Here is a 25,277-nt window from a genome sequence, read left to right on the forward strand (position 1 = left end):
CATCAGATATAGAATGTCAAGTACAGCCAAAAAAAATTTTTTAAGAAGGAACAAGAAAAGAGATAACTTCCTAAAAGATTAGATAAATTAATGGAATTTTCAAAATGATAACTATAACCACTCAAATAAAACACTCAATAGAGGGGCACCTGGGTGGCTCAGTCAGTTAAGTGTCTGACCCTTGATTTTGGCTCAGGTCATTATCTCAGATTGTGATCTCAGGGTCGTGAGATCAAGTCCCAGATCACGCTCTGCACTGAGTGTGGAGTCTGCTTGGCCCTCCCTCCCCTTCCCTCCCCCCCCTCCCCCTGTTCTCTCTGTCTCTCTCTCAAATAAATAAACAATTTTTAAAAGATTTTATTTATTTATTTATTTATTTGAGAGAGAGAGAGAGAGAGAGAGAGAGAGAGAGAAAGCATGACGCAGAACTCGATTCCAGGACTTAGGAATCACGACCTGAGCCAAAGGCAGATGCTTAACTGACAGAGCTACACTGGTGCCCCAAATAAATAAATAAATCTTTAAAAAAAAAAAAATCCAAGAGGCCTCTGGGTGACTCAGTTGGTTAAGTGTCTGCCTTCGGCCCCGATCATGATCTCGGGGTCCTGGGATCGAGCTCCCTGCTCAGTGGGGAGTCTGCTTCTCCCTCTCCCTCTTCCCCTCTACCCTGCTCATGCTGTCTTTCAAATAAACAAATAATTAATTAAAAACATAAAAAGCACTCAACAGATAAAAGATAAAAATAAAACTATAAATTTGGAAACTTGAGCTGTGCTGTCAACTTTGGAAAAAGTATCCCAGTTGTACTGTGTTGGGTTGGCATTGTACAGAAAGTAACAGCCATATTGGTCTATAAACGTTAAACATAATTTTTTCCATTTGTACAGGGGTAATGCACTGTATTAAATATGTAAGGTCTTATCTACATGGGTTTGATTACAGAAACTAATAAAGTATTCTCCAAATAATAGGAAAAAAAAGTTTAAGACAATTTTAAAAAGATAAAAATAAAAGTTCAAGAAAGAATAAAAAGGTCTATCTGAAGACAAGACCTCCCTAAACCACAGAAACCTTCAAATGCTAAAACTACCAACACAGAATTGTGTTTCCAGCTAAAATATTCAATAAGAAGAATATAATGTTCTCTGAGAAAGAGAGTGAGAAAGTTTGCTATAAACAGAACCTCCCTAAAAAACTCTCTAAAAGGACAATACAGGCACACCTGGGAGATGCTGTGCATTGGGTTCCAGACCACTGCAATGTAGTCACTATCACAGCAAAGCAAGTCAAATGAATTTTTTGGTTCCCCAGTGCTTGTAAAAGTTATGTTTATACCACACTGCAGTCTTATTAAATGTGCAACAGCATTAGGTCTAAAAAAAAAAGTACGTATCTTTTTTTTTAAGATTAAAAAAAACCACAACATTTTATTTATTTATTTATTTAACAGAGAGACAGCGGAAGAGGGAACATAAGCAGGGGGAGTGGGAGAGGGAGAAGCAGACTTCCCACTGAGCAGGAAGCCCAATGCAGGGCTCTATCCCAGGACCCCAGGATCATGACCTGAGCTGAAGGCAGATGCTTAACTGACTGAGCCACCCAGGCGCCCCTAAGATTTTGTTTTTATTTATTTTTATTTTTTTTTAAGATTTTATTTATTTATTTGACAGAGATCACAAGTAGGCAGAGAGAGGCAGGCAGAGAGAGTGAGAGGGAAGCAGGCTCCCTGCTGAGCAGAAAGCCCATTATGGGACTCGGTCCCAGGACCCCGAGACCATGACTCGAGCCGAAGGCAGCTGCTCAACCCACTGAGCCACCCAGGCGCCCAAGATTTTGTTTTTAAATAACCTCTACACCCAGCATGAGGCTCTAACATACAACCCTGAGATCAAGAGTCGCACACCCCATCGACTCAGCCAGTCAGGTGTCCCCAAAAGTACGTACCTTAGTTTAAAAATACTTTATTGCTAAAAAATATTAGTCACCTGAGCTGCCAGCAAGTCATAATCACTGGTCACTGATCACCATACAAATAATAGTAAAAAAAAGCCTAAAATATTGCAAGAATTTCCAAAATGTGACAAAGAGGCACAAAGTAAGCAAATGCTGTTGGAAATGTGGTACAAAAACAGACTTGCTCAGGGCAGGGTTGCCACAAATCTCAAATTTATAAAACACAATATCCACAAAGCACAATAAAATAGAGTATGTTTGTACTTCAGCTGGGAACACACACACACATACTCACGCACACACAATCTAATATACAATAAAATAGTAAAGAGCTGATATACGCATGTGCAAGTCTTAGTTTGTAAAATAACACCCCACACACTCCAAAAAAGGTTGGGGAGGGGGGCTTTGTAGGTCACAAAAAGACGCAACTAAAACAGTGATGTAGGTGATCCTATTTAAAGATTTCATGGCCATTTTATGCTTCAAGAGGGAAGTAAAAAGACTGACCTGGGTCTTTGTTATGGTAGAAATCACGCTAACATCTTAAGGGTGACCACTAAAACAGAATTAGATTATATAAAACCAAGAGTGAAATTTAGAAATCCAAGCCCAAAGAGGACTGGAAAGAAAAGAAAAAAACAAGCAAAGACAAAGCCAGCAAAATGATGGGATAGAAACGAGTCAAAAGACATGGATCTTCTAAATAAATGCAAAGTGAACTAAATTTGATACTTAAACTTTATGTTTAGATTAAAAACCCAAAACGATAAAAAATAAAGCCTTATCTACAAGCGATATACAAGAAAGAGATCTAAACACAAAGACACAGGAGAATAAAAGTAAATGGAGGAGGAAACATAGTCAGCCAACCTAAAGAAAACTTGACAGATGTCAGACAAAGCAGGTTTAGTCACTATGAAAATGTATCGATCGTTATTAAGCTTGATCCATGAATATATTTCAAACACTGCTCCTAAGAACTTGTGAATGTACGTTTTCCCCAAGGATCAGCAATTTCTGCAAACAGGCTACACATCAGACCACAACATAAGTCTCAACAAACACCAAAGAATCCTTAAAGCAATGGAGAATGAGTAAGGGAACAAAAAAGAAAGAAAAGAAAGACCAGAAACAGGTGGCTCAGTGGGTTAAGCATCTGCCTTTGGCTCAAGTCATGATCCCAGGGTCCTGGGATCCAGCCCCACATCAGGCTCCCTGCTCGGTAGGGAGTCTGCTTCTCCCTTTCCCTCTGCCTGCAGCTTCTCCTGCTTGTGCTCTCTCTCTCTCTCTGTCAAATAAATAAATAAAATCTTAAAAAAAAAAAAAAAAAAAGCCCAGAAACAGCCTTCCTGCCTCCTGACATACAGCAGATATGCCATTGCAGATCCCAGGGAAAGGACTGGTATATCTGATAAACGTTGTTATGACAGTAATTACTTAGATAGAAAAATATACAGTTGCACCGTAACATACACCATTCACAAAAATCAGTACCTGGGAGGTATAAATCAGAAGCATGTGAATAGCCCAAAGTATAAAATCTTTCACAAGAAAATACAGAAGACAACGTCTGTTACCTTAGGCAAGAGAAGGGTTTCTTAAATAAGAAATAAAAAGTAAAAATCATATGAGACAAAAACATCAGATTTTATTAAAATTAAAAACTCTTCTTTGTCAAAAGCCACAAGACACATACTGATTAAAGTTATCTTCAACGTATAACTAGCAAAAATGTTAATTTTTAGAATATAAGGGAAGTTCTACAAAAGCAATGTAGCTTGTGGAAGACAGTTTGCAAAGTAATAATTCTACCCAACCCTCTGGGCACAGATTTTTGTGGTACTTTTCCTCCGCCCCATGAACTGGCTGGCCTTCTGACTTGCTTCAATCAACAGAATGTGACATAGATGGGGAGACACGAATTCCAGGCTAAGACCACAAGCGTCCCTGCAGTTTCTGGTTTCACCTCTAGGACCTCTGCACTCATCATGCAAAGAAACCACAAGCTAGCCTCCTGAGGATGAGAGTGGGTGGGGGGTCCACTCAACTAAGCACCAAACATGCAAGCAAGGCCGTCTCAATCCAGCCCCGGTTGAGCCACCGGATGACACAGCCACATGAGCGACTCCACGGAAGGGCAGCAGAGCAAGCACCCAGCCCAAAAGAATGCGCAAACAGAATGATTGTCTTGAGGTGGTCTGATACTTAGCAGAAGATAACCAATAAATGGGTGAGGGGGGCATTTAGCCATCAAAGAAAGCCAGAGAGGGAGGAACTGACAGCTTCTCGGAAGGCCCCCTAGCCTACGAATCTGGTGGAACAACACTGCAGTTTCTGGCAACCTCAATGCAGCTCCCCACGCTCTGCACTACACGACACTTTCCTCTAACAGGAGACACTGAAGAAATCCTCCTCTTTGTCCGGGAGGGAGCTGTGCCCCTTTCCTCACCAGGACACGTGCGCAAACATGGCTCTGCTCACCGTCAGAGAGATGGAAAAGCCGCAGACGAGGCCGAGAGGTGGCTGACGAAGTGGTCAGAGGAAGGGAACCATGGCCTCACCTCCACCCCGTCCCCACCTTTTGCACAATGTCCAGCACAGAGCACGGGCCCGGCCGCCATTTTGGAAGCACAAGGAAGCGGGGTCAAATCTGAAGAGACAAAGGACAGACTGGAGTGGGGGAGGGGTGTGGGGGGTATGGAGGTGTTGGGGGGAGGGGGAGCAGCCCCAGAGGACAAGGACATACAGAGCAGGGCTGAGCCTCGGCCAGACAGGACTTCCTGGCCACATCCATGGGTACCACGAATAACATGCGTTTTGTAAACAGGTCTGATGGTTTCTTCACTGTTCAGACTGGTTTTCTCGTCACAGTAATGGTCTTGCGATCAAGGAACCTTTGCCACTAGCACGTCCCACTCACCACCGGCAGGACAGACACATCGACGCCTGACATTTAGATTTCTCTTTAATTTACTCGGTGGAGACACATTCCCCCTGACTCCCTCCAATTCCACTCAGGACTTAAAGAAGATAAAATTCTTTCACTCACAAGCTGCCTTAACAATGGTTATTAAATAAGTGGATTCTCCGATTCAAACGTTGCCAAAGAAGAACTGATTAGAACACTGATTCTTTGAAAGCCTTGATTAATGCTTGAGTTTAAATTTCTGTGAGGAAAAAAGTGATTTGAGAGCTGGGGCGGGGGAGGGCAAGAAAAAGTTAGTTATTGCCAATAAAAACATCAAGCTGAAATGAAATTTAGTCACTAGAAAAGGATTTTATTTTGCTTTTCAGTCTTCTTATTGTCCTATTAAGAATTCCACAGAAACGCTTCATAATATATATAAGATCAGCACAAACACCCTCTCCACAACAAACCTAAGAAACAAAAATAATTATAAAGAAAGAACAAAGAATCAGAGAGAGCTTAATATAGACGATGGAAAAAACCCTCCAACTTTAACTTAGCAAATAACATCTTTCCAGCCAAATTTCACAAAATCTCAGCATCTCTTTCTCTATGGAGAGAAATTTTTAAATCCACGACAGAGATAGGCATTACTGATTCAGTTACTTAGTCGTGAAAGTAAAATAATGTAAGGTTTATTCGTGTTCTTTAAAAATATGCCGATGGAGGCTCTCACATTCTCAAGCATTTCTCCCCCCTCACAGGATCTGACGGGTGTCAGTGACCCAGTGCAGCTGGAAGTGAAGACCAGGGGTTTGGCCCCAGCAGGGCCTCAGGAAGCAGGCCAGGTGCTGTATGACAAAGGCACAAAACCCAGACAGTTTACAAAATGCACACAGTTCCACATTTTATCAACAGAGGACCCTGCACTCCTGGTATCTATGAGACCTCGAGCTCCGAAGGACGGGGCCATATTTGTTTCTAGGGAGATAAATCTGTGTGGCTCCTCTTTCCCTGCTGCCTCTCCCTTCGGCCTGCTTGTCTTGTTTTCAGAATCAGGCTCCAGACAGTCTGCATGGAACAGCAGTCTGGAACAGAACAGGTAGGGAAGCACGCCCTGCCCGCCGATCAAAATGCTGTCCGTGTGGGCCGCCCAACCATTCCTTCCCTGATCAAGGTGCCTTTGCCTCTCCCCGCTGTCACAGAAGCTTTTCCTGTTACAACAAACACTGCTTAATCTACTTCCTGCAGGAGGAGCTCGGCACTCCAAACAGACTCCAGGGTTCCACGGCATCAGACACATGTGCCTCAGGTCTATCAAGGGGGGGACTGACTCTCCAAACCCAACGATGGCCCCAGTGGTCTTGAACTCTACGGGCCAGGGTGGGCTGCAGAGGCCCGGCTCTCCCAGGCTCAGTTTCCAGAACCACCATTTCTCAAACAATAACCAACTTCAGCTTGCTGAGCCCTGGCATTTTTATAGGAATAGTGAGGGACAGGAGGGCGCACCTGCTTCACCCCAAAGGGTCAGGTGGAATTTTAGGGAAGATGAAGCAGAGCTTCAGTCACGATAAAAATGGAATGGATGTGAGCCCTCGGTGGCAGAATTTAAAATGAACGACACCACAGATATTCCGAAATCCTGGAAAGATACCATCCATGGTACCGGCATGGATTCTTAGAACTTGCATAAAATGTGGACTTCTGGGGGCGCCTGGGTGGCTCAGTGGGTTAAGCCGCTGCCTTCGGCTCAGGTCATGATCTCAGGGTCCTGGGATCGAGTCCTGCATCGGGCTCTCTGCTCAGCAGGGAGCCTGCTTCCTTCTCTCTCTCTCTGCCTGCCTCTCAGTGTACTTGTAATTTCTCTCTGTCAAATAAATAAATAAAATCTTTAAAAAAAAAATGTGGACTTCTGCATAATGAATGACTGAAATACCTTTGCTTCAGGAGTTAACCTCAGTGATCAATATCTTCTGCCAGCTGGGGCGCCTGGGTGGCTCAGTCATTAAGCTAATAAGCATCTGCCTTCGGCTCAGGTCATGATCTCAGGGTCCTAGGATCGAGCCCCACATCGGGCTCTCTGCTTGGCAGGAAGCGTGCTTCTCCCTCTCCCACTCCCCCTGCTTGTGTTCCCTCTCTCACGTATCCCTCTCTGTCAAATAAATAAATAAAAATCTTAAAAAAAAAAAAATCTTCTGCCAGAACAGTTTTATTCACATTTGGGAGAAAGGCCTCAAACTGAAGCATTTATTTATTCTTTGCTCATCCCTTGACTCAAAAGTGGCGGAGGGAGAGGGAGATGCCAGAAAGGGGTATTTGTGTTGGAATTCCCTCAATAAATGTTTTATGAAACTTTTAAAAATGACTTTAGATCTGTATTTGCTTTCCTATATTGATGTTCGCTGTGACTAGTTCCCTAACTGGGTGAGGCAGGTTTATTTTACCTTCTGAGAAATCAGGCCAGTGGCTCTCAAATGGGGGAGATTTTGTTGCTCAGGGGACATGTGGCAACATATAGGTATTTTGACTGGGGGGAAGGGGCTACTCACTAATTTCCAGTGGTCTGTGGTAATGCTGGTACTCATCAATGCCCAGGACGCCCCCCCCCCACAACAGCAAAGAATTATCTGGCCCCCAACATTAGTAGCCCTAGATGAGCTCAGTATTCAAAATAAACCGCACAGGAACATTCAAGAGGCTTTCTGGAAACCTCGCACAAACAGTTTTGCAACTTCCTCCTCTCTGCTCCAAGGTTCTTTCTATAACAACAGTTACTCAAGGGACTTTTTGTCTAGACATCCTTCCTCCATTTTCTGACCAGTATGCCAGTATACAAGTATTTAAAATAAATAAATAAATAAAGGATCAAAGTAGCTCAAGAAAGATTTCAACAAGGACCCATGGACGGTCACTAACTGACAGGGGAAACTGAGTCTTAGAGAGAACACTCAGGTCAAGGTCCGTGGTTTTCTCAGCCAACACAGCAACCCGTGCAACCACGCTTCCCCGCCATACAGAGCGAGGAGGCTGGAGATGCATTCCAAACCGCCTAAGAGGTCTGCACTACAGAAATCTCAGGGGCGCCTGGCTGGCTCAGCGGATGCAACATGCGACTCTTGACCTCCAGGTCCTGAGCTCGAGCCCTGTGTAGGGTATAGAGATGACTTAAATAAAAAACCTTTAAAAAAAAAAATCTCAGACCACAGCGTGGTATCAACAGATACCACTACGGATGATTTGCATGGGATTGTAACATTCCACCAAGACAACAAAAAGGGGACCACCAACCAAAGGAGTGTTGCTGACCCACGGGTGTGGATCCTAGTTCTCGCTGGACGTTAGAATCCGAGTTCTAAGCAACCACCACAACAAATGCACCCCGAGGCCTCAGGCCAGGCCACGTGAATCGCATCTCTGAAGAGGGGCCCAGATGTCTCTCATTTCTTTCCCCCTCCCGGGAGAGGAAAATACTTAAGGAAGGTATTCATAAACGTAGTCATCAGGTAATTCACCCGCTGCAGACTGGGGTGGGCGAGGCAGAGACCGGTGAGATCCGACGTGAGCAGCCTCTGGTTACAAGCCAGGAAATCTTCACGTCCCCCGAAGGGATTGTGCTTCGAATGTGTAACATTTGTCGAGCACTTCCTAAAACCTAAGCACTTTACTTTTATAACTCAATTCATCCTCACGACAATTTAGCGAGCTAGGACTGTGGCAATATCCCCATTTGAAGCATGAGGACACGGGGGGGCGGGGGGGGGGGGCTTGGAGAGATGAAACTGATAAATGCTAGAAAAAAAAGAAAACAGGACTCAGTCCCGAGAGACCTGGTCCCAGAGCCCATTCCTAGCCACTCGGGTGTGATGCCTTCAGACAGGAAACAAACCTTTCCATGAGAAAAAGGGGCTCAGAACTGAAAAAGTTCTTCCCCTGTTGCAGTCAGGGTTCTGAGGGCAGGACTGGACCAAGCCTGCCTCCTCGGGCCTGAAGGATGGAGTGAGCAGCCGGGCCGGACTTTCGTGGACAGGCACCAGTCAGGGCTCCCAAGGACTCCCGGGGCCCTGAGACAGTGCCCGGCCCTCCGTCAAGGCTGCCAATCACGCACTGTGACCACCATTAAGATGGTCCCTAAATCAGGCCTCAAACTGGCCACTCAGGATGTTTATTTTTAGCTACTTCTAAATTTAGACTAAGGCTATAGCGCAGCCTCGCAATGGTACCATTTTGCTAGTGGTTTTCTTTGCTATTTTAACCGCAGCTGTCCGCAGACGCTGCTTTATCTCGGCCTCATTATGGAGCCATCTTTCAGGTGATTTTATCCTGTTTATTTGCCTCTTTTATTTTTCACGGTTGAACAGGAACTAGGAAATAGTAGCAACCAGAAGGCAGAGAGGCTGAAACTCAGGCTCCCCCTCCAGCCACCCCAGCTGGGCTGTGACGGCCCCGGAGCATTTGAGAATTCTTCTGGAACTTATTAATGCTGAAGACAACTTAGAGACCTGACAGGAAAACTAACGCGATGACCTGACTTTCTCGCTTTTGTCTTGAGCCAGGCTGGTGATCTGACTTGGACTCAGAAGACTTTGTTCTGAAGGATTTTGGATCATTGCAAAATACTAAAAGGTGAACCGATTAAAAAACAGAGCGCTCGCGAACATTGAAGTCTGAGAACACAGTCACGGCCCCGTCACCATAATGACTTTCAGCACTTCACTCAACGAATTCTAGAGCCAATGTATCGTTCAACCAAAAAAAAAGCAAAGGAATCAATGAATCTTCTAAGAATGATTCCAAACTGGAAATTTTAACACGTTCTGAACACGGGTCAGTTCAGTGGACTTAGCACTCGGCCTTCAAAGGTGACTGGCCTAAAGGAGGTCATACACAGTATGTAAAGGTCAGTAGTTACGTTTGAAACACCATATAGGGGCGCCTGCGTGGCTCAGTGGGTTGAAGCCTCCCAGGATCCTGGGATCAAGCCCCGCATCAGGCTCTCTGCTCAGCTGGGAGCCTGCTTCCTCCTCTCTCTCTGCCTGCCTCTCTGCCTACTTGTGAACTCTGTCTGTCAAATAAATAAAAATAAAATCTTAAAAAAAAAAGCCATATAAAAGATGGGACACCTACGATACATATAGTCTATATTCTATACTCAAGTATTTCTAAAATGCTTATATGCAAATACATTTTAAGTAAAACAATTCTTTAAAGATTTTGCTTATTTATTTATTTGACAGAGAGAGAGATCACAAGTAGGCAGAGAGGCAGGCAGAGGGGGAGGGGGAAGCAGGTTCCCTGCTGAGCAGAGAGCCCGATGCGGAGCTCGATCCCAGGACCCTGAGATCGTGACCTGAGCCAAAGGCAGACGCTCAAATGACTGAGCCACCCAGGCGTCCCTATGTAAAACAATTTTAATAAAAATTTGCAAAATGCACACAGACACACACATGCACAATTTTGTTAAAAGAAGAAACACTCCTAAAATAGTGATGACCTTTAAAGGGGCCAATTGTGAGCAATTCCAGTCACACTCTCTCAGGGAAGCTATCTATAAAGGGCCAGATGGTGAATATTTTCAGCTTTTCAGACCACAGGTCCCTGTCACTACTACTCAACTCTGCCTTTGCAGTGAGAAAGTAGCCAGAGACAAGACATAAATGACAGGCATGACTGTGTCCCAATAAAACTTTATTTACAAGAACAGGCTGTGGGTTGCCTACGACTGAGGGGTTATAGTCTGCCGACCCCTGCTTTATAACCATAATCCACCGGAAGGGCTCAGACGGAAAAAAAATTTTCAAAAAAAGTTGTGCACACACTGTCTTTCATAGTATGTACATCCAGATCTTATAAAAAATCCTTTAAGCAACCCAATCTAACACAACATACTTCATTCAAATTCTTATTATAGAAACCTCGCTCCTCGAATGGAGTTTTATGGGATCGATGCTGCCATCTCGTGGTCACACAAAAGAACAGCCTTCGTGGTCTCCATTCCCCATTAAGCGTATGTGGGAGTCTTGTTCTAAAAATCTCATGAGGTTCGGGGCGCCTGGGTGTCTCAGTCCTTAAGCATCAGCCTTGGGCTCAGATCATGATCCCAGTGACCAGGGATCGTCCGGGCATGGTCAGGGGATCAAACCCCACATCCGGCTCCCTGCTTGGTGGGAGGCCTGCTTCTCCCTCTCCCACTCCCCCTGCTTGTGTTCTCTCTTTCCCTGTGTGTCGATCTCTCTGTCAAATAAATAAGTAAAATCTTAAAAAACAAAAAAATTAAAAAACCGAAAAACAAAACACATGACGGGGATGTGGGTACTGAAATGACATAATGACTCAAGGAAGTCAACGGAAATAGGTGCCATCAATTTTCTGAAGCCTCAACTTGCCAAATTCTTGCGACAGCCACTGAGCAAAAGCAAACTCGCACAAGGGTTCTGCCAGCGATCTACTCTCATGGAGCCAAACCTCAGAAGAGAATCTGAAAAACAATGGGCAGGGCAAGAATAATCCAAGCACCTACCCCCAGATTTTGAAGCTGAAGATTTTTTTTTTTTAATTTAACTTGAGTTTTAGAAACAAAATAAGTCCAAAACCCCAACTTACTAAAATCAACCCCAATTCTACAATCACGGGGAAGGAAAGAAGTGACAATGCTGTTGATCAATGCACTCACTGACTCTCGCCCAACGAGGACGGGGCCCCTGTGGGAGCATAGGAAGAAGATTTACGCTCGTCCCAGGACACAAATCCGGGACAAGGGAGAGACAAGCCAGGAAGAAGAGTATCACATGATCAGGGCCCACGTGAAAGAGGCCTTTGGAGGGTTCTAGGGACCCAGAGGAGAGAACTAGCTCTGGTAGGTCCACTACTAGGAAGGCTTCCAGGGGCAGGTAGCATTCTGGTTGCTTCTTTTAGGAGGAGCGCGAGGTTACAAAGGGATGGGGAGAAAAGCCGTGAGCAGAGAGAGCAGCACTGCGGCAGGGATGGTTCTGCGTGTGGACTCACACTCACACGCAACATCGGGGGCATCCAAGAGAAGCCGACCTTAGGCGCTCTGATGCATGTCCACTTTGGGCAACTTACGGCCTCTCTCACGCAGAAGGGAAATGGTTTGGGGGACAGTGACGTGGAGGGCAGAGCTGGGCCCCAGAGCCCCAGTGCCTCCTGGCCCTTCTCTCTCTGTCATCTCCATCCACAGCCAAGAGACAGTGGTCTCTACCCATTTGACTTGATCCACAATAACAAACGCCAGTGGTACGCAGAAGCTGTCCCTATAGGACAGGTTGACTGGGGACCAGACACGTATTTCACGAGAACACGAGTCCCCTGAACCTTGGAAATTAACAGGAAGCACGCCTTCGGGAAGCAGCTCATCTCACTCACACATCTTGGGCCTGCTGGCCCCGGTCTGGTGGAACACACACACACACACACACACACACTCACACTCACACACCGCGCATGGTCCACGTCGCAGCCATACCTGGGTTGCTGCTGAGGAAGGCCAGGGGGCTCTCGCTGGTGTCCAGGGGGCCGTCGGCTCGGTGAGGCGGGCAGTCCAGCAGCTGCACGCCTCCCTCGGGCTCAGGGCAGGTCCTCACCAGGAGGCCCAGGGACGGCTGCGCGAGGAAATCTTTGAGCACAGAGGAGTTCAGGGTGCCTGCAGCACGATTACTGATCTCGAGAATCTCATCTCCCGCTTTCAGGCCTGCCAACGCGAGACGGAAAATGTTTCATTTCACACGCACATTAAAGCAGCCGCTGCAGCGGGGACGAGTCAGATCGCGACAGCACAGAAGGCCCGAGAAAGGGCACGCGGGGTTCCCGCGTCACGGGCCTCCCAGCCCCGGCGCTGGTGTCCATGGGGGGGGCTCGTCCTCCACAGCCAGCATCAGGAGATCACAAGGGCCTTGGTTCCAGAAGGTTCTGGACACGGATGTGACAGCATGCCTACCTGTCCTGAATATACCGACCAAACCCACCGACTCCTTCCCAAATCTCTGTGCTTTGGGCATCGGCCCATTCAAGCTCACAAATGCTACTTCTGGCCGCTATCCTCGGTTTTGGGGGGAGAAGCAGAAATGCTCTGATTACTGCAATTAGTAAGTTTTGCACACACACGTGCTACAGCGCACACGTGTGGCACAGCCCGCTAACATCTCCTGATCACCGCCATGGAATGAGCTTGGGAGCCAGCATGCGGGGAGTCGCTTCTGGCCACGACCACAGAAACTGACTCGATCCCCAACACAATCTATGAACCAAATAGGATCATTTTACGCCCTCCTCCCTTCGCTGAACTACATCAGGACCTCGGAGTGCGTATCTCTCAGAAGTTTCCAGAAGGTTCTGCTGCTTTCGCAAAGCACGCTGGGAGAGCTGCTGAAGTTGGGGGCCCAAAGGAGCAGCCGTGAAGTAGCCCAACCCAAAAGAACAAGAGGCTGTGACGGACCCTCCCCGGGGGATTTCAACCTGATATTAAGAGAACATGTCAGCAGTTTGAGAAAGGGAGAAGGCAGAGCAGAACGTGGAAAAAGCTGAAGTATTGTTTCAGCCAGGAAGGAAAAAAAGAGTCCAATTCTTATTTTATAGACTCGAGTAGAAAAGCAAACTCGACAAAGGGAGTGAGTGAAGGGAAAGGTAAGGAAGGAGCTGCAGAAATGAGAAGCCACGCGGATTCCACAGATCCCACCTCTGAGGCCACGGGAAAGTATTTCCCCAGAGACATTCTCACTCCCCAGGTTCACCAAGTCATAGCCCCTGGTCATCTGTACTCAGGTTTCCAAACTACTTGACATCCGTCTTGTAGCATAAGATACTCCAAGAGAGGGACGCCTGGATGGCTCAGTGGGTTAAGCCTCTGCCTTCGGCTTGAATCGTGATCCCAGGGTCCTGGGATCGAGCCCCACATCAGGCTCTCTGCTCTGCGGGAAGCTGGTTTCCTCCTCTTTCTCTGCCTGCCTCTCTGCCTACTTGTGAGCTCTGTCTGTCAAATAAATAAATAAAATCTTTAAAAAAAAAAAAGATACTCTAAGAGATATTCTGAGTGAGAAGGCGATGGCAGGGAAAGGACAATACTTTCCCCGTATGGAGGCGGGCTTCTGGGACGCTAACCACTCCATTTTTAGGTAAAAGATTCTGGCATCACGGTATTTGAGTTGAAAATACAAAATTTCCCCCATGCGGAAAGGTAGCTAGTTTTTGGTTTTCTGAAGTCTTCTCTTGGAGACAACCCTTTTGCTTAGATCTAAGAGGAGGTGATATAAAGAACAGAAGAAAGCACTTAAACATCTATGAGTTTGGGTTTTTGTTTTTTTGAGAGAGGGGCATAGAGAGACAAAGAGAAAGAGATAGAGAATCTCAAGCAGGCTCCACACTGAGCACAGAGCCCAAAGCGGGACTCGATCTCACAACCCGGAGATCATAACCGGAGCCGAAATCAAAAGTCAGTCGCTTAACCGACTGACCCACCCAGGTGCCCCAAGTTTGTTTCTTTCGTTCAAAGACCTTCCAGGTTTACTATGAATGGTAGAACCAAAGTGTGTAGGAGGACAAACGGGGACCCCCCCCCCGAAGATACATCCATGTCCCAGAAGCTGTGAATGGGGCCTTATTAGAAACAGGATCTGCAGAGTTGTAATTAAATACACGATCTTGAGACAGACCAAGCTGGATTTTCTGGTGGGTCCTAAACCCACTGACAATGTCCTTTGAAAAGACACACAGAAAGGAGAAGGCCATGTAGAGACAGGGGCAGCCACAGGGGCTGGAGGCCACAGAACCTTCAGAGCCACCAGCAGCTGGAGGCAAGGAGGGGCTCTTCCTAGAGACTTCCGAGAGGACACAGACCTCTGGCCTCCAGAACGGGAGGGAATACATTTCTGTTGCTTTACACACCCCCACCGCACCCCCCACAAGTTTGTCGTCATTACAGCAGCCCTAGAAAACGACTCTAGGCAGCTGGCTTAGTGACTTATTCTCAGTATTAACACTTGACTGTGGGCAGCCCAGCAGGAGTGAGCCACGGAGTGCCCCACCGGGGTCCTTCGGTCCCAATGTCACCGTGTAACTGCTCGGTGACCATGGGCATGTTACTGAATCTCTCCCAGTCCCAGTTTCCTCCTAAGTAAAAGTGACAATGAGCTCAGGGAGATTAAGCACAGCATCGAGCACAGAGAGGATCTATTTCAACAGAGGCAAACTCTCATTAATACACAGCAGAAGAAAAGGGAAAGCTCTTCTCGCTCACAGAAAACCAGGGCCTTCCCAGAAGCAATCCCTGTAACTGGCCGTGGCAAAATGAAGCGTCTAGAAGATGCTGAGAAAGACGCACGTGGCTTTCTCAACTGGGCCCTGTGCTGTGCAGCCATCCGAAAAACACGTCGATGGCAGCCGGTGAGATGCGAGATCCCGGCCTCGGGTGACCCCAAGAGTAGAAGGACAGGCCCGAGCTGAAGAGAGAGAAGTGTTAGAAGAACATACTTCGGTTCAAAAAGTCAATTCTGTAAGTACAGCCAATGCGAGATCCAGCAGAGGGGTAGGTGGGCATTAAAGGGGGATGAACCCTTAGCTCAGGACAAGCCAAAAGCCCAAGGTGGCTCCCAAAAATAAATAAAAGACTTAGTTAGAAGGTGATGGGCATCCAACGCAGTCTATGAAGAATGAGGTAGGGGCACCTGGGTGGCTCAGTGGGTTAAGCATCTGCCTTCGGCTCCAGTCATGATCTTAGGGTCCTGGGATCGAGCCCCGCATCTGCTCAGCGGGGGGCCTGCTTCCCCCTCTCTCTCTGCCTGCCTCTCTACCTACTTGTGATCTCTCTCTCTCTGTCAAGTAAATTTTTTTAAAATCTTAAAAAAAAAAAAAAAAGAATGAGGTAAAACAGGAATCAGACGCTAAAGGAGGAGAATGTTTTGTGATGACCCAGAGGTCTGCACATAGAGGCCAGATTTAACATTAAAAAACAACAACAACAACAACAAAAAACTATCACCTAAATATCTTTCTTGACATTGCTCTCTGTGAGCGGGTATTAGGATGGTGTTCATGACCCAGGTGGCCAAATGGCCATCACTCTTCAATCTACAGAGAACAGGGCGATGGGGGCCAGTGGGCTGGAGCATATGATCATTTGTTTTTATCTAACACCAGGGTTCCTGGATTCAAAGAACTAAAACAGGAAGTGACTGAGGCGGAGGCAGCACATTTCCCCACCCCCACACCGACGCCAACAGGCACACTCTCTGTGCGCTGCTAGAGATAACAATCAGCCTTTGGGTTTGAAGGTGTAGGAACCCTACCCACCTCTACTCTTAGCTGAGCTACAGCTCCAGCCCCGGCCTCCAGACCCTGACACAGTGTCAGACCCTGGCCTCCAGGCTGCCTTTGGTCTTGAAAAGTACTGAAGGAAAATCCTCCTCCATAAGATCAATGACTTTGACTTTATTTGCCCTTTGTCACACTTCGGCCATCCTTGGCTTACAGCACAGTGCGAGGTCACCTGCATGGGTGGCTTGTAAGTCATGAACACCCAGAGCTAAACTGTGCCAAGACACGGAAGGAGGTGGCAAGAGAGGGCACTCTACCAGTTCCTTGACTGCTCCACTCAGCGGCTCTAAATGAGCAGACACAAGGTCAAGTGTGTAATATCTCAGGCCAAGGGACCCAGTGTTTTGGTCTTCTCCATTCAACGGGTATGATTTTTGCCACTGCCTGGATGGAAACTAAGAATTCTGTAACAAGAAGAATGAAAGGAAGGTGGATTTTGAGCCCTGCCTACCTGTGTGATGTGCTTATGCTAAGTCTGGTGGGCTAGAAAGGGTCCTCCAAAATTCATGTCCACCCGGAATATCAGAAAGTGATCTGAGCTGGAAACAGGGCCTCTGCAGATGTAAATAAACTGAGATAAAATCATCCCGGATTAGGATAGGCCCTAAGACCAGTGACCAGTATTCTTCTAAGAAGACCATGTAGACACAGAGGCACACAGGGAAGAAGGCCACAGGACGAGGGGGGCAGCCACAAGCCAAGGAATGTCGAGGATCGCCAGCAAGCCCTGGAAGCAAGGACAAGGCATGGAACAGATTTTTCTCTCAGAGGCTCCAGAAGGAAAACAGCCCACACCTTGATTCTGAACTTCAGGCCTCCTGAACTAGGAAAGCATACGTTTCTGTTGTTTCTGATCACTCGGTTTGTGATCATTTGTTACTGTAGCCCAAGGAAACTAACACAGGAAGCAAAAAATCTAGGCTGAAAAGATTCTCTCTGAGCACAAAGAGGAAAGAGAGCTGAGGTTTCACAAGTAACCCGGACTCCAGTGAGCCCTCGTAGGGCTGCAGGCGGGGTGGGGCAGAGAGAGCTCTCTGTGCGGAGCAAGAAGACGGGATCCCGAAGCCCTAGGTTCCCAACATCTGCTGAGATTTCTCCATGAATGGGAGCAAGACAACATCCACTCTGAAGGAGATCTGCAGGCTCAGGACAGAGCCAATGGCAGCGGGGGCCAACACAGGGGGGTGTTCCCAAATGCTGCTTCGGGAAAACCCCCTAGGACTTCCACACCATCCTGCCTGGTAGAGAAAGACAATCATGTCAGACTAGAATGGAATTTCCCACTTGCCCCAAGGACACGGGCTCAGAATCAGATTTAAAATCCAAGAACGGGACATTTCTTTTCCACCTGAGTTTAGAGAATAAAATCCATATTCCTCCAAGGGTTTTCAACGAGACAGGGTTCAAATAATCTGCACCACCAGAGACACGCCAAGGGGAATTTAGGAGAGACGGACAGACAAACAAGACAGCCAACGACTTACCCTTCTTGGACGCTAAACCGGTTTCCTTTACACTATTCACGTACAGCCTTCGAACACCATCTTCTTCCACAGAGGAAAGTGAAAACCCTAGAAAACACAGAAGCCAGAATGGTAGGGCTCACACCTTCTGAATGTTTACCAAACAGCAGGAAGTACCCGCTGTGAACGACGTATGTTGAATGTTTTTGGTTACAGTTTGGAGCAATTGTTTTTCCTTGTCCGTATTATTTTTGCAAAGCAGAAAAATGTATTTTTGGAAAACTCTTAAAAAAAAGTCACTACTTGTAAAAATTAGTCTTACCAGGTACGTCTGTCCTCATACTACCTACCTATCAACTGAAACGGAAGACGATTTCATTTTCGTTTACCTTGCTCGCTAGTAAATGCCAGCGTTGGTGCTTCCTTGTCTCCCCCCAGCACAGACAGAATGATGAGCTTATCTCACCTGGGTCCTCGTGACTCTTCTTAGCCAATCCTTGTCCTGTGACACATTATACCTGACAACTGTATGGTGTGTGTTCCGCCATATGTACTATTGTACTGACAACTAGTTTGATTTAATAAAATTCTGCAAACAGGATTAAGTAGCAACTCACTTGACAAATCTTATTTTATAGTGAAATGGATTGATTTCACATTCTACTAGTGTGTGATCTTAATTAACATTGCCTTATTACCTGTCCAGTCTTCCAGAGCCCAAAGCCCATTACTCATTAATCCTGGGGTTGTTACATTATGAGAAAGATGGGATCCGAGACGCTCCTGATCCTGGGGCTACTGGATCACCTCTGTGACCTAAAGCCCTGGTCACCTCTGTTTCTAGAGAGTCTCATTGCAACTCTTTCCAGATCGGGGTGCCTGGCCAGCTCAGTCAGTGAAGCAGCGGACTCCTGATCCCGGCGTCTTGAGTTTGAGAGGCACGTTGTGTGTAGAGATTACTTATACACACACACACACACACACACACACACACACAAGACCCTCCTTCTGATCCACCAGTGCAAGGTCCCAACCAGTACCACCTTTCCCTCAAGTAAAACTTGGATGAACATCCCTAAAAGAGCCACAGGAATGAAAGCAGTTGTAAAGATCTGACATCATTCAGGTCTGGGTGAAAAATAATCCCATTATACAGGTACTTACCTTGAGGCTGAAAAAAACACATTGGTTTTAAAGAACAAATAAGCAAATAACAACAACACAGAAGAACTAATTACAGGATGGGGACCCCGGGAATCATCAAGACTTTTCAGGCCATGTCATAACAAATACGTGTTTTTCTGTTTCATTCACAGGACCAGGAAATAGATACCCACACACGGGCAAAACTACCAACTGTCCTCGCCCACTCCAGTACCATAACTCCCTCAGATGGGGACAACACAGGCCACGCCCCGAGGACTTTCCACTCCTATTTTTAATTCCATTCTTACAGCCACTTGCAACTTTCCGATTACGGTTCAAGAAGCCTCACTCAAGTAAAAACAATTTTATACATGAGCTACTGACGTGGACATTAGCCTTAAAATAGGTCTATCCATCTGTGTTTCAGGAGAGAAATTTTTTTTCCCTTATCCGTTAGAATAGATGCAGAACCGAGGGTTAGGTCAAAAGAAAGAATGGATAAGATTCATTAAATACAGGAATCTCCTTTCTGAAATGCTGTGACTCTGTAAAGTTCTGAGGCCAAACTTCTTTTTCTATTAAAACTAAAGTGAGGGGGCGCCTGGGTGGCTCAGTGGGTTAAGTCTCTGCCTTCGGCTACGGTTGTGATCTCAGGGTCCTGGGATCGAGCCCCACATCAGGCTCTCTGCTCAGCGGGAAGCCTGCTTCTCCCTCTCTCTCTGCTTGCCTCTCTGCCTACTTGTGATCTCTCTTTCTCTGTCAAATATATTTAAAAAAAAAAAAAAAAAAAACCTAAAGTGAGCAGCAAATGCCAAGGTGCTAGGGGAGAAGCCACCTGAAGCCACCAGAACAGGGGACGGTGGAGAACAGATCCAAACCTCCTTAAGCCAAAGTCAGTGGAGAAGGCTGAGCTGTTCCCCTGCCCCATTCGCTCTTCTCTTGGTCCTCTTTTTTAATAACCAAAAGAGAATAACAAAGACTCAGCTGACCATGAAATTGGCACTGGGCAAATAGGGCTCTGCAAAACAGATCGGACCCCCTAAGTTGGTGGCAAATCTCTGTGATAGGATTGCTGAAGAAAGCTTTAGCAATTGTTTCTGGAAGATCAGGCAGGCAAGTGGAAGCCGACATGCACAAAGTTAGTAGCAGTTGAGCCCTGCGCTGGAATTCCTATCAAAAGACACCCGTTCAGTGTTAAGCAAACAGCAGCCCCCTCAGCGTTCAGAAAGGCAGCTCTCCCCTCATTCTGCTGCGCAGCAGACACGACCTAGGGGTCTCAGAGTCCCCAAGAGCAGCCTCCATTTCAAGATGTCAGTAAAGTGCACACTCGGGGGAGGAGGGATTTATACCCATCTTCGACACTGACAGATACAAAGAAAATAGGGTACATCCTACAGCTGGGTTATTTTGAGGTTACTAAAGAACACTGATTTTAACTGTTAATCCAGTACAGTCAAGTTTTTTTTTTCCTTTTAAATAGGATAATAACAATCTAATTCCCAGCCGATGAATGTAAAGTAGCCCCAAAAGACTGCCGATAGGAGACACCACGAGTGCCGTACTGCTCTCGAGAATGACGGAAGTGATTAAAACTAAGAAAAGAAACCAAGGTGACAAAGTCCTGTGAGAACCAACCAGAAGGTTCTTCATACTAAAATCTATAGCCAAAGAAAAATCATGACAACATCAGAAACAGCAGGGAAGTACCCAAAATCAGATTCCAGGGTACAGGGAAATTCAGAGAATGGGCCAAGTGAAGGCACCTCTGACAGGAACGGTTTACACGACCGAAACACACCAGCGGCAGTCCCCGGAGAAAAAGGAACGAATGTTCCTTAAACGATGCGTCCGAGGCATCCCAGGCAATTTCAAGGCAGCGGAGGCGATCGTGTTTCATCTCCTAACTATCTGATCAGATTTCAACGAGGTTTGCAAATACCCTGCAGCCCGAGGTGGTGGGAAGGGCAACCGGGAGATATTAAGGAAGCGTCGAATCTTCCCAGTGGTTCCATCAGTTGGATTATTAGGTGCTATTCCCCTCCCTGAAGTGCTCTAAGACAGAGGGCAGCATGTGGCTTGTAGCTTTTTGTACGCTGGCGCTCGCTAGTCACTTTCACATATACCAAGCTCGGGACACAGCAGGAAGGCGCCCTTCCTGGGTGCTGGGGTTTGGTACGGATACGCTGGATTTAGAGACTCACTGGTGGTTCTGAGGTCAGAGGCAACTGGGCCTCTCGGGATTGGGGGACTGTTTAACTTCTCAATCAATACGCTGTTGGAAAACCTTATGCCCGCGTGAACTCAGAGTAGCCCCTGTAGCAGGTTCTAGAAAGTGCAATCCAGGATCCCAGAACAGCTGGCTGCTGACAGTCGCGTAAGGACAGAAACTGAGGCTAAGCGTTGAGAACCCCGCCGTGTGACCTTGGCACACCTCCACGTGTGAGCTCTCCTAGTTTACGAAAGCAGCGGTGGTCCACGGGGGACAGGAAAACAAAACGAAACAAAAACCCTGCTTCCGAAGACATCAGACGGTCTGAGAAGTGCAGCTGACAAGACATTCTGGGCAGATGTCTGATGGGCTCTAACACCTTCAGCGTGGAAATGCAAGTGGGTTGAGTCATGTCAATAATATATATATATATATATATGCGCCCCATTATATATATTTATGCCCCATTTCTGAGTCCAAGTACCAGTCAACCTTAGAGTTCCATATCAGGAGCTTGAAATTCAGCCCTTTCCTGCTTCTCGCTGCTTGAAGAGAAAAGAGTGCGTGGTGCATCCTCCTTTGAAGAACCCAGATGCTTCTTTATAGCACCGCTCCCAGTAACTGCTTTAATGACCAAGGTCACGCTTCTGAGGCATTAATAAGCCCTTCACAGACATTTATCCTCTGCCATCGAAAACATCCTCCGGGTTCACGACATCTTTAGTTTTAGGGTCAAGAGGGAAACAGCAGGAAGGCGTCATGCCGGTGACCGGGGTTCACAATTAGGTTCTCTCCGTTAAGCCACGTGGCCTCGGGAGCGTCCGGAGACGAGGACCGGGCACCTGCGGGAGCGAGTACGGAAGGACCGCGCCCTCCCGCTGCGCAGGAAAGGACCTGAAGATGCTCAGATGCTAAAAAGCTGAAAACCTGAACTCAGGGAGAAACGGTAAATGAGCATGTAGCGTAGGCTCCTGTCTTTCCCTCCGGCTTTCCAGGCTCCCCTCTTCCCTGCACAGAGCAGGGCTATGCTTCCCTGCCCCCTGGAGGATGCTGGGGTGCACGGGGCCTGGCTTACCACCTGCTCTCACCACCTGCCCCAGGTGGCAGCGGCCGGGGGCCCGTGTCCTGGAGTGAGGACCACACAGAGCGTCCCAGCCAACCCAGGACGGATGCGTGGTGACGTTAGGAAGGCATTTCCCTGTCCGGAGCTACCTCACGGCCGACGTGGTGGGATGGATTTCCCCACGTCTTTTACTGAAGCACCAGCTCCACTGCTTTTCCGATCACACAGCGTGATGCTAAGCAGTCGGGAGCATATGGAAGGGATGATCTAGTCAACGACGCCAGGATGTGGGCAACAGCGGGGAGAAGCGTTATCATGGCAACCCTGAGCGCTAGTCTTCGAAAGGCCTGTTCACAGGTCTGGCCCCTGGCTGGCATCTGGGGACTTGGATTTGGGGTGGGTTCCCATCACCCTCATGAGGCTCCCTGGGTCTCGAATGTGTGCAAGTAATATGGTTTACGCCCAACACCTGCTTTCCGCCTGGGAGTCCGAGACTCTGGTGCACTCGAGGCAGAGGGTGTCTATGTGGCTGTCAGGGCACTGAGTCTCCAACAAGCTTCCCCACTGGACCACGGCTCCCAGGCACTGTCTGCTTGTTGCTGGGGACAGTAAGGACGCTCTGTGTGACTGGGGGAGGATTCTCGGAAGCTTGTACCGGGTTTCCTCCAACTCCACTGTGTGCCTTTCCCCTTTATTGATGTTGCTTTGTTCAGTTTCCCTGTAATAAGTCATGGTCGTGAGTAGGACTATATACGGAGTCCTCTGGGTCGTGTTAGTGAATCAACAACTCTAGGGGTGGTCTTGGGGTCCCCCCAAACACCCCCCAAATGACTTCCTTTCACATGATTTGTGGGAGAAGGGAGAATAATGAGTATATCTGAGGGAAAGAGGTGTGAAAAGATCATTTCTTCATTACTAAGCGTACACCACAAGATAAAGTAACCTACTCCCGATACAGGCATTTCCTTTGTATGACAGTTGAATCCTGCTGATTAAGGTTATGAAATTTACGCTGAAGTCTTCCCCATACCCACAGTAAATATCTCTTTTTTCCTGACGTTGGCTGCTCTGCAGAGCACAGAAGCCAGATGTGCTATCTGTTCTAAACAGGCCCCAAAGGCATTTTCCTGAATTGTAAATAGGTGCATATTTACCCAGGAATTGCTTTAACTTGAAAAACACCAAAGATCAAAGAAAAATAAACGTACCATAATTATCACTGGCTGTATCTGACTTCTCAATCTGGATGTTCCGAGTGACTTTTGGGCAAATTTCAATTTCTTTGTACAGCTGAAAAGTTGACAAAGAGGAGTCTGATGAGGATTTCATTATAAATAACTTACTAGGAATAGACATCGTTTTGTGGATCTATTTTCTCGCAATTGATACTTGGAAGTAAAGTCTCATCACATCCCAGTCTCTTTATCGAACTGAACTCATTAAGAACCACAGCAGAAATGTCAAACTCATATTCCCCAACTTAGCTATGGTTCCAGTTTCTAAATAAGCCCTCAACACCACTTTGTACGTTTTTCCCACCTGGTATCTCTCACAGACCTGAGAAATAAATTGGCTAAAGTCATAAACAATCTCCAGTATTCGCGACACCTCGCCTGGGTGACTCGGTTACTAAGGCGTCTGACTCTCAATGTCCGCTCAGGTCACGATCTCAGGGTCGTCTGATCGAACCCCCTTCCCCCACACTGGCCGCTTGGAGCCCACTTAAGATTCTCTCTCTTCTTCTTCCTCTGCCTCCCCTCACAAATCTCCAGTACTGGGGAAAAATTTATTAAAATCCGAAGGACATTATAAAAATCTTGACAACAGATTTCTAGAAATAAGGAGAAATCTCCTGTGCTTCCATTTTCTTCTGTTCACAAACCACTTTTGTCCAAAGGGCTCATGGTAGCACAAGAGATGACAACAAGGTAAAGAACTGAAATGGACAGCAAATTATATAAATGGAGGGTATTCTTGTTTAGCTGCTGGATTATACCTAATTAGCTAGGAAACTAAAGAATGTAAATTAATCAGTTCTCTAGAAACCCAAGAAATCTTGGGAGGGGGGAAAAGGCAACAGAAAGCTGCAGGTCACATACCAGAAACTTTATCTGAATTTAGTTTAATTCATTTTCACTTGGAGGTACCAAACCTCACTTCTTAGGTAAGCAAGCCAAAGGCCATTTCCAAAATTATGGTAAGTATTCCAAAAACAAATACATATGTCAAAGCTCATATGGAACTTAAAAGCTATCATTCAGTTTTGAACTGAAAATCTGTTTGTGCCAAGGTCAATAAGAAAAGGATGTCTCTTAGCATGAACGGGAAGTCTTGGTGGTTATCTAAACCTGCTCCCATCTCTGACCACATGGTGATTCCTCCAGAAATAATGTAATACAGGCAAGTAGAAAAGAATGGCAGTTTCCTTTTCTTCTCTTAGGGCAGCTGACAGGTGGGAGAGATGAATCTGATGCTTGGGACTCAGGGAGCCTGGAATAAAGGGACCACCAACCACACAGCCCAGGTCCTCTAGAACACGCTCACATCATGCAACTGTCAACAAATGCCATGGGTTAGGCGTGTAATTTCATGTGTTTTTTTCTTTTCGTACTTCAGAAAAATGTTCATACAAATACCTTCTACGAATCAGAAGAAATGTTATAAAACCTATCTTTAGTTCAGAAGATACGGTGACCAAAGTCAAAACTACCAAATATACTAACATTTTATGCCATTATTTGAGAACATCACGGACTGGTCAATAAAATGCCATGAACTGTGTTCCCTTCGACTTACTTTGAGCCTTAGTTTTTACTTTTATTCCCTTTTTAAAATTTAAACCATTAGCCAACATACAGTACACATCGTTAGTTTCAGAGGTTGTGTTCAATAATTCCTCAGTTGCCTGTAACTCCCAGCGCTCTTCACACCATGCTTTTAAAAAATTTCCTTGAGAGCCAAACTCTTACCCTAGGTGGCAGTATGCCACTGTTCCAATCATCTCCGGAAAGTTCCAAATGGTTTCCACAGACCATAGCTTTGTGAATAATCTTCCTATTCTTTCCTATTATTGCCTCCTACTTTTCTTTGGATTTGGTGTGAAAGCCGTTGTGTCTTTGACCAGCGTCAGACGATAACTTAGTGTAATCTAGGTAAGCCCCTTGGCCACAGTCCTTCCTGGGGGTAGTTAGACTAACACCGTGTTTAGTA

At 46.5% G+C, this 25,277-nt stretch overlaps 1 protein-coding gene across 10 annotated transcripts in view; it reads right to left on the minus strand.

The window, feature by feature from the left end:
* Positions 1-25,277, minus strand: part of TIAM1 (TIAM Rac1 associated GEF 1) — a 383,887-nt gene that overhangs the window by 45,520 nt on the left and 313,090 nt on the right. For all 10 annotated transcript variants that reach the window (XM_032353687.1, XM_032353692.1, XM_032353699.1 and 7 more), the window contains 3 exons: positions 23,276-23,357; positions 17,671-17,757; positions 12,345-12,569 (listed from right to left, as the gene is read on the minus strand). In XM_032353687.1, coding sequence (XP_032209578.1) covers positions 12,345-12,569; positions 17,671-17,757; positions 23,276-23,357 — 394 coding nt within the window. The remainder of the gene's footprint in view (positions 1-12,344; positions 12,570-17,670; positions 17,758-23,275; positions 23,358-25,277) is intronic.

This window comes from Mustela erminea, chromosome 1, assembly GCF_009829155.1.
Source record: "Mustela erminea isolate mMusErm1 chromosome 1, mMusErm1.Pri, whole genome shotgun sequence".
NCBI lineage: Eukaryota > Metazoa > Chordata > Mammalia > Carnivora > Mustelidae > Mustela > Mustela erminea.